Source organism: Boleophthalmus pectinirostris, unplaced genomic scaffold (assembly GCF_026225935.1).
Source record: "Boleophthalmus pectinirostris isolate CB_2022bp ecotype Guang Dong unplaced genomic scaffold, ASM2622593v1 HiC_scaffold_4, whole genome shotgun sequence".
Lineage (NCBI taxonomy): Eukaryota > Metazoa > Chordata > Actinopteri > Gobiiformes > Gobiidae > Boleophthalmus > Boleophthalmus pectinirostris.
The window spans coordinates 41865370-41875369 of NW_026571353.1; the positions used below are offsets into that span (position 1 = coordinate 41865370).

The 10000-nt window shown below is 48.7% G+C and overlaps 1 protein-coding gene across 1 annotated transcript in view; it reads left to right on the forward strand.

The window, feature by feature from the left end:
- The first annotated feature begins 5 nt into the window (after nucleotides 1-5).
- LOC110168951 (stromelysin-3-like) overlaps nucleotides 6-10000 on the forward strand; it is a 34748-nt gene continuing 24753 nt past the window's right edge. Inside the window, 1 exon segment of the mRNA XM_055161986.1 lies at nucleotides 6-80. Coding sequence (XP_055017961.1) covers nucleotides 6-80 — 75 coding nt within the window.

The window sequence follows — 10000 nt, forward strand, 5'->3', positions numbered from 1 at the left end:
GAGACATGCGGCTCCTCGCGCTCCTCGTCCTCCGCGTCCTCGCGCTGCACGGACACCCCACGAGCCCGCGCGCGCTCACGGTCAGTCCCGGGACCAGGACCAAGACCACGACCAAGACCAGGACCAAGACCACGACCAAGACCAAGACCGACCACCACCACCAGACCAGGACCAGACCAAGGACCAAGACCACGACCAGGACCAAGACCAGGACCAAGACCAAGACCAGGACCAAGACCAGGACTAAACAAGGACTAAACCAGGACTACACCGGGACTGAACCAGGACTGAACCAGGACTAAACCGGGACTAAACAAGGACTGAACCGGGACTAAACCGGGACTACACCGGGACTATACCGGGACTAAACCAGGACTAAACAAGGACTAAACAAGGACTGAACCAGGACTAAACCAGAACTAAACCAGGACTGAACCAGGACTAAACAAGGACTAAACCAGGACTAAACCAGGACTAAACAAGGACTGAACCAGAACTAAACACCAGACTAAACCAGGACTAAACAAGGACTAAACCAGGACTAAACAAGGACTGACCAGGAACTAAACCAGGACTAAACAAGGACTGAACCAGGACTAAACAAGGACTAAACCAGGACTAAACCAGGACTACACCGGGACTAAACCAGGACTAAACAAGGACTAAACAAGGACTAAACCAGGACTGAACCAGGACTAAACCGGGACTACACCGGGACTAAAACAGGCTCCTTAAGTCAAAGTGTAAAAGTTGCTTTGTGCGGGTGGAAGTTGCTGGTTTGATTCCTGTTCATGTTTCCTGACTGTTGTTGTGTCCTTGTGCAAGACACTTTTCTTCTTACCACGACCAGGACTAAACCAGGTCTAAACCAGGTCTAAACCAGGACTAAACCAGGACTAAATCTTGACTGAATCTGGACTAAACCTGGACTCTGTGTGTCTGTGCTCATGCGCTTTGTTCCGCGCGCGCCGCTGGTTCTGTTTGACACTACGGAACATTTCTTTAATGTTTTACCTTCGCACGTGTCTGTAAACTCTCTCTTTCTTTCTTTCTTTCTTTCTCTCTCTTCCTCTCTTCCTTCCTTCTCTCTGTGTTTCTTTTCTTTCTTTTGTCTCTTTTCTTTCGGACTTGTCTCCGCACGTTTAAAGCGCGAGGATTCAGCACGAGCTCTGTCTCCTACCTCCTTCACTCCTTTCCTCATGTCTATCCTTCTCTCCTTCTTTCCTTCCTTCTTTCCTTTTCTCCTCTGATTTCCTCCTCTCCTTCCTTCCTTCCTTCCCTCCTTCTCTCGTTTCCTTTTCTCCTTCCTCCCTCCTTTCCTTCTCTCCTTCCCCCACTCCTTTCCTTCTCTTCTCCCTCCTCTTCTTCGTTCTTTCCTTTCCTTTCCCCCTCTTATTCCTTCCCTACTTTTCTCCTTCCTCCTTTTCTTTTCTTTCCTTTTCTAATTCCTTCTTTCCTTCCTCCTCTCCTTCATTTTTTCCTTCCCCTCTCCTTCCTCCTCTCCTTCCCTCTCTCCTTTCCTTCCTCACTCCTTTCCTTCTCTTCTCCCTCCTCTTCTTCATTCTTTCCTTTCCCCTCTCTTTCTCCTTTCCTTCTCTCCTTCCCGTCTCCTTCCCTTCTCTCCTTTCCTTTTCTCCTTTCCCCCTCTTATTCCTTCCCTACTTGTCTCCTTCCTCCTTTTCTTTTCTTTTCTTTCCTTTTCTAATTCCTTCTTTCCTTCCTCCTCTCCTTCATTTTTTCCTTCCCCTCTCCTTCCTCCTCTCCTTCCCTCTCTCCTTTCCTTCTCTCCTTCCTCACTCCTTTCCTTCTCTTCTCCCTCCTCTTCTTCATTCTTTCCTTTCCCCTTTCTTTCTCCTTTCCTTCTCTCCTTCCCGTCTCCTTCCCTTCTCTCCTTTCCTTTTCTCCTTTCCCCCTCTTATTCCTTCCCTACTTGTCTCCTTCCTCCTTTTCTTTTCTTTTCTTTACTTTCCTTTTCTAATTCCTTCTTTCCTTTCTCCTCTCCTTCCTTATTTTCTTTCCTCCTGTACTTCCTTCACTCCTTTCTTCTTTCCTTCCTCCTCTCCTTCCCCCTCTCCTTTCCTTTTCTCATTTGGGCCTCTTCTTCCTTCTCTCCTTCATTCCTTCCTTCTTTCCTTTTCTCCTCTAATTTCCCCCTCTTCTTCCTCCTCTCCTCTCTCCTCTTTCCTCTCCTTTCCTCCTCTCCTTCCTTCTTTCATTTCCTCCTCTCCTTTCCTTCTGTCCTTCCTTCTCTCTTTCCTTCTTTTCTTTCTCTTCACCTTCCTCATTTCTATCCTTCCTTCCTTTCCTCGTTTACTTCTTTCTCTGCTTTCTTTTTTCCTTTCTCTTCTCCTTCCTTCCTTCCTTCCTTCTCTCCTTCCCCATTCCTTTCCTTCCTTCCTCCTCTCCTTCTCCTTTCCTTCTTTACTTCTCCACTCCATTCCTTCTCTCCTTTCTCCCTTTTCTTCCTTCTCTACTTGTCTCCTTCCTCCTTTTCTTTCCTTTTCTCATTCCTTCTTTCCTTTCTCCTCTCCTTCCTTCTTTTCTTTCCTCCTGTACTTCCTTCACTCCTTTCTTCTTTCCTTCCTCCTCTCCTTCCTCTTCTCCTTCCCTTGTCTCCTTTCCTTTTCTCATTTGGCCTTCTTCTTCCTTCTCTCCTTCTTTCCTTCCTTCTTTCATTTTCTCCTCTAATTTCCCCCTTTTCTTCCCCCTCTCCTTCCTTCTTTCATTTCCTCCTCTCCTTTCCTTCTGTCCTTCCTTCTCTGATTTCCTTTTCTCTTTCCTTCCTTTCCTCCTTTACTTCTTTCTGTCCTTTCTTTTTTCCTTTCTCCTCTCCTTCCTTCCTCCCTTCCCCACTCCTTTCCTTCTCTTCTCCCTCCTCTTCTTCATTCTTTCCTTCCCCCTCTCCTTCTCCTTTCCTTCTTTACTTCTCCACTCCATTCCTTCTCTTTTTTTTATCTTCCTCATTAACATTTTTCTCTAAACTCTTCTTCTTCTTAAATATGATGTTTCCTGTCCTCTTTTTCATCCCTCTCTTTCTCTCTCTCTCGCTGGCTCAGCTCTTCCTCTCTCCTCTCTTCCTCTCTCCTCTCTCTCTCCATCCCTCGCTCATTTTGAGGTTTACACTCTTTTCTCTTCCTCCTTTTTCTTCGTTCCTCTTCTTTCTTTCTCTCTTTTTTTCTTTCCTCCTCCCTCCATCTCTCTGTTTTTTAAATATTTTGTCTTTCATTTGAGTCGAATCAGAGTCTGGACCCTCAGATCTGGTTATGATCCTGGTCTAGACCCTCAGATCTGATCTGGACCCTCAGATCTGGTTATGATCCTGGTCTGGTCCTGTTTGTTTATGCTTGAAACGCCCGAGAGTAAACACTGCACTGGATCCACACATACAAGAGAAACATCCCAGGCATTTGAACCTGACCCAGAACTAAACCAGGACTAAACCAGGACTAAACCAGAACTAAACCAGGACTAAACCAGGACTAAACCAGGACTAGACCAGAACTAAACCAGGACTAAACCAGGACTAAACCAGGACTAAACCAGAACTAAACCAGGACTAAACCAGGACTAAACCAGGACTAGACCAGAACTAAACCAGGACTAAACCAGGTCTACACCAGGTCTAAACCAGAACTAAACCAGGTCTAAACCAGGTCTAAACCAGAACTAAACCAGGTCTAAACCAGAACTAAACCAGGACTAAACCAGGTCTAAACCAGGACTAAACCAGGACTAAACCAGGACTAAACCAGAACTAAACCAGGTCTAAACCAGGACTGAACCAGGACTAAACCAGGTCTAAACCAGAACTAAACCAGGTCTAAACCAGGACCAAACTAGGACTAAACCAGGTCTAAACCTGAACTAAACCAGGACTAAACCAGAATTAAACCAGAACTAAACCAGGACTAAACCAGGACTAAGCCAGGACTAAACCAGAACTAAGCCAGGACTCAGCCAGGACTAAACCAGGACTAAAGTAGTTTTGTCTGTATTTACCTTCTGACTTGGAGGTTGCCGGTTTGATTCCTGCTCTCTGTCGCTGTGCCCTTGTGCGAGACGTTCTCTGTTCTGTTCCACCTTGTGATGTCATGAGGTGGAACGGCTCTTTTCCCTTTCGTTGAGTAGATACCGACGGCTCCGGGACGCGATGATCGTAGTGAAGAGTGTGGAGTTTAAAAACGCGGTGGAGCTGTTTCTGCAGGTCGTGTGGAGGAGACGTGAGGTTTTTCCAGGACACAGAGTTTTGTAATAAATGTCGTGAGGAAACAAACTCCGAGCGTCTGTGATTTATCAAACCTTTAATGATTTCAAGAGTTTTTTGATGTGACACGTTCAGATTTATTCGTCGAACATCCCAGTGTGAACTTTTACTTCAGTGACATTAAACCTCATCAGTGTTTAAGTTTATGAACTCAACAGAACAGGACACATGATGATGATGATGATTAGTGGAAATGTCACTTGGTCTCTGGAACTTTCATGCAGTTTGTGAACATGGAAGTGTGTCCAGAACGTACAGAAATAAAACGTACAGAAATAAAACGTACAGAAATAAAACGTACAGAAATAAAACGTACAGAAATAAAACGTACAGAAACTTGGCGGTGACACTCAGGTCACTAAGACCCTGTTTACACTGAAACAAATCTGCGTATCGCCGAATTGCCATATCGCTGAACCGCGGAATTGCTGTATTGTTGAATCACTGAATCGCTGAACCACCGAATCACTGTATCGTTGAATCACCGTATTGCTGTATCGCTGAATCTCTGAATCGCTGTATCAAATAATCGCTGTATCCTCAAATTGTTGAATCACTGTATCGTTGAATTGCCATATCACCGAATCGCTGTATCGCCATATTGTTGAATCACCATATCGCTGAATCGCTGAATCGCCTTATAGCCGTATCGCTGAATCACCAAATCACTCAGTCACCAAATCCAAAACGATCTGCTTCCAGACACGTCGTTTCTGTTTCCACAATCAAATCGTTTCCTGTCCACACAGAAACACAAACCCTCCTGAAACACTGGTCACATGATCGATGGGTGTCATGTCTTTACGATGTCCCGACGTCACGTGAGCAAGAAAAACGAGAAAGTGTAAAGTTGCAGCAGCTGATTTTGAGCCAAGGGAAACGGTCAGTGTAAAAACAGACTTTACATGGACCGACTCATGTTACTGAGCTGCAGCTCAAAGTGACGACTCGACTCGACTCGACTCTGTGTCTGCAGGTTTTCTTTATCCTCACAGATTTGAACACATTTGTTTATGTTTTACACAAACTAAACTTAAACCACACGACTGCAACAGAGGGGTGTTCTCTCTGTGACAGAGGGGTGTTCTCTCTGTGACAGAGGGGTGTTCTCTCTGTGTGACAGAGGGGTGTGTGTCAGAGGGGTGTTCTCTCTGTGTCTGTGTGACAGAGGGGTGTTCTCTCTGTGACAGAGGGGTGTTCTCTCTGTGTCAGAGGGGTGTTCTCTCTGTGTCAGAGGGGTGTGTGACAGAGGGGTGTTCTCTCTGTGACAGAGGGGTGTTCTCTCTCTGTGTCAGAGGGGTGTTCTCTCTGTGTCAGAGGGTGTTCTCTCTGTGTGACAGAGGGGTGTGTTCTCTCTGTGTCAGAGGGTGTTCTCTCTGTGTGACAGAGGGGTGTGTTCTCTCTGACAGAGGGGTGTTCTCTCTGTGTCAGAGGGGTGTTCTCTCTGTGTGACAGAGGGGTGTTCTCTCTGTGTGACAGAGGGGTGTTCTCTCTGTGTGACAGAGGGGTGTTCTCTCTGTGTCAGAGGGGTGTTCTCTCTGTGTGTGTCTGTGACAGAGGGGTGTGTCAGAGGGGTGTTCTCTCTGTGTGACAGAGGGGTGTTCTCTCTGTGTCAGAGGGGTGTTCTCTCTGTGTCAGAGGGGTGTTCTCTCTGTGTCAGAGGGGTGTGTTCTCTCTGTGTGACAGAGGGGTGTTCTCTCTGTGTCAGAGGGGTGTTCTCTCTGTGTGACAGAGGGTGTGTGACAGAGGGGTGTTCTCTCTGCTCTGTGTCAGAGGGGTGCTCTCTGTGTCAGAGGGGTGTTCTCTCTGTGACAGAGGGGTGTTCTCTGTGTCAGAGGGGTGTTTCTCTGTGTCAGAGGGTGTTCTCTCTGTGTGACAGAGGGGTGTTCTCTCTGTGTGACAGAGGGGTGTTCTCTCTGTGTCAGAGGGGTGTTCTCTCTGTGTGACAGAGGGGTGTTCTCTCTGTGTGACAGAGGGGTGTGTTCTCTCTCTGTGTGACAGAGGGTGTTCTCTCTCAGAGGGGTGTTCTCTCTGTGACAGAGGGGTGTTCTCTCTGTGTCAGAGGGGTGTTCTCTCTGTGTCAGAGGGGTGTTCTCTCTGTGTCAGAGACAGAGGGGTGTTCTCTCTGTGTGACAGAGGGGTGTTCTCTCTGTGTGACAGAGGGGTGTTCTCTCTCTGTGTGACAGAGGGGTGTTCTCTCTGTGTCAGAGGGGTGTTCTCTTCTCTGTGTCAGAGGGGTGTTTCTCTCTGTGTGACAGAGGGTGTTCTCTCTGTGTGACAGAGGGGTGTTCTCTCTGTGACAGAGGGGTGTTTCTCTCTCTGTGACAGAGTGACAGAGGGGTGTTCTCTCTGTGTGACAGAGGGGTGTTCTCTCTGTGTCAGGGGTGTGTGTGACAGAGGGGTGTTCTCTCTCTGTGTGTGACAGAGGGGTGTGTTCTCTCTGTGTGACAGAGGGGTGTTCTCTCTGTGTCAGAGGGTGTGTGTTCTCTCTGTGTCAGAGGGGTGTTCTCTCTGTGACAGAGGGGGTGTGTTCTCTCTGTGTGACAGAGGGGTGTTCTCTCTGTGTCAGAGGGGTGTTCTCTCTGTGTGACAGAGGGGTGTTCTCTCTCTGTGTGACAGAGGGGTGTTCTCTCTGTGTGACAGAGGGGTGTTCTCTCTGTGTGACAGAGGGGTGTTCTCTCTCTGTGTGACAGAGGGGTGTTCTCTCTGTGTGACAGAGAGGTGTGACAGAGGGGTGTTCTCTCTGTGTCAGAGGGGTGTTCTCTCTGTGTCAGAGGGGTGTTCTCTCTGTGTGACAGAGGGGTGTCTCTCTGTGTCAGAGGGTGTGTGTGTTCTCTCTGTGTCAGAGGGGTGTTCTCTCTCTCTGTGTCAGAGGGTGTGTGAGGGGTGTTTCTCTCTGTGTGTCAGAGGGGTGTTCTGCTGATGTTCAGTCTGTTCTGTGTTTCTGTCGTGTTGTTGGTTCATGTGAAACTTTTCACACATTATACGTGTGCAGGTGGTGCACACAGACACACGTTTATGTGACTGGACACATATTGTGTGTCTTAGTGTTTTGTGGTGAGTGACTCGGCGGTGACAGACTTACACACAGTCCCCGTCACATCTGGACATCAAATTAATGTGAACGAACACTGTACACACAACAGCACCACTCACATACACACTAGTGTGGACGGGGCCTCAGATTGTGTTTCCTTGTGGATAAATCAGTGGTGTCAGTGGAATCAACAGTTCAGTTCAGGTGTTTGTGAGTGGAAGGATCCTCCTCCAGACGGCGACAGGTGGAAGAACATTTTGATGAAAAAGTCTCACATGACAAATGCTCGGTTTGGTTGAATAGAGACATTTCTGTTAAAATCGTGGGTGTGTGTTTTTGACTGAAGTGTGTGACGGGTTTGACTCGGGTCCCTTACACACTGTTCATGTCGGTGCATTTGGAAAACAAGTCTGTGTCTGTGAACTTTTTATTTAGTCTTGGAACAGTTTGTAGCAGCTTGAACTGAGTGACTCACAGACGCTTGTGTGTGTCCTGTGTCCTGTGTGTCGTGTGTCGTGTGTCGGGTGTCGTGTGTGTCGTGTGTCGGGTGTCGTGTATGTCGGGTGTTGTGTGTCGGGTGTCGTGTGTGTCGGGTGTTGTGTGTCGGGTGTCGTGTGTCGGGTGTCGTGTGTCAGGTGTCGTGTGTCGTGTGTGTCGTGTGTGTCGTGTGTGTCGTGTGTCGTGTGTGTCGGGTGTCGTGTGTGTCGGGTGTTGTGTGTCGGGTGTCGTGTGTGTTGGGTGTTGTGTGTCGGGTGTCGTGTGTGTGGTGTGTCGGGTGTCGTGTGTGTGTGTGTGTCGGGTGTCGTGTGTCGTGTGTGTCGTGTGTGTCGGGTGTCGTGTGTCGGGTGTTGTGTGTCGTGTGTCGTGTGTCGGTGTGTTGGTGTGTCGTGTGTCGTGTGTGTCGTGTTGTGTGTCGGGTGTCGTGTGTCGTGGTGTTGTGTGTCGGTGTTGTGTGTTGTGTGTGTGTGTGTCGGGTGTCGTGTGTCGGGTGTCGTGTGTCGGGTGTTGTGTGTCGGGTTGTGTGTTGTTGTGTGTGTGTGTGTCGGTGTGTTGTCGGTGTCGTGTGTCGTGTGTCGTGTGTCGTGGTGTGTCGTGTGTCGGGTGTCGTGTGTTGTGGTTGTGTGTCGTGTGTTCGTGTGTTCGTGTGTTGTGTGTGTCGGGTGTCGTGTGTCGTGTGTGTGTGTGTGTGTTGTGTGTCGGGTGTCGTGTGTCGTGTGTGTGTGTGTGTGTCGGTGTGTGTGTTGTGTGTCGTGTGTGTGTGTGTGTGTGTGTGTCGTGTGTGTTGTGTGTCGTGTGTCGGTTGTGTCGTGTGTGTGTGTGTGTGTGTGTGTGTGTCGGTGTTGTGTGTGTGTGTTGTGTGTCGTCGGTGTTGTGTGTCGTGTGTCGTGTGTGTGTGTCGTGTGTCGTGTGTCGGGTGTCGTGTGTCGGTGTTGTGTGTCGGGTGTGTGTGTGTGTGTGGTGTGTGTGTCGGGTGTCGGGTGTTGTGTGTCGGGTGTCGTGTGTGTTGTGTGTCGTGGTGTGTTGTGTCGTGTGTTGTGTGTCGTGTGTCGTGTGTTGTGTGTGTGTGTGTGTCGGTGTGTGTGTGTGTGTGTCGGGTGTCGTGGTGTGTCGGGTGTGTGTGTCGTGTGTCGTGTGTGTGTGTGTCGGTGTCGTGTGTCGGTGTCGTGTGTCGGGTGTTGTGTGTCGGTGTGTGTGTGTCGGGTGTGTGTGTGTCGTGTGTCGGTGTCGTGGTGTGTGTGTGTCGTGTGTCGGGTGTCGTGTGTCGGGTGTGTGTGTCGTGTGTCGTGGTGTGTGTGTGTCGGGTGTTGTGTGTCGTGTGTCGTGTCGTGTGTGTTGTGTGTCGTGTGTCGGGTGTCGTGTGTCGGGTGTTGTGTGTCGGGTGTTCTGCACATGAACAGGTCACTTCTTCAGCTGCTTCGTCCCTTTGGCACATCGTGACATCACGAGGTGGAGCAGAGTGTTTTCAGTTTGAGCTCAGAGTTTGAGTGAAACAGAAGCAGGTCAGAGTCACAGTCAGAGTGTAGAGGAGGGAAGTGTGTTGCCTAAGGGCACAACAACAGCAGCAGCAGCAGACCCTGCCCCCCCCGTCCTCCCGTGGCTCTAAACACTTTATCTGTTTTTGTCGTGTCATTTTGTCCCAAACATGTTTTTGTGTTTTTGTGTTTTTGTGTTTTTAAAGAAGATAAATAGTGTTTATGAAAACGCCTCATAAAACTGCACCATGTTTACTCCACATGTCCCACACGGACCTGGTCTAGACCTGGACCAGGTCTAAACCAAGTCTGGACCAGGTCTAGACTAGGTCTGGACCTGGTTTAGACTGAGTCTGGACCAGGTCTAGACCAAGTTTAGTTCTTGTTTAGACCTGGTTCAGTCCTGGTTCAGTCCTGGTTCAGTCCTGGTCTTGTTTTTCTCGTTAAATGTGTCAGAGGAAGTTCTTCATGATGATTATAATGAGACTCAGACTCATAAATTCTGTTTGTTTCCTGAGGCCAGAGCAGCAGGAACTGAACCAGGTCTAAACCAGGACTAACCCGGACTAAACCCGGACTAAACCCGGACTAAACCCGGACTAAACCAGGACTAAACCCGGACTAAACCAGGACTAAACCCGGACTAAACCCGGACTAAACCAGGACTAAACCCGGACTAAACCAGGACTAAACCAGGACTAAACCAGGTCTATTGTCCCTGTGGTA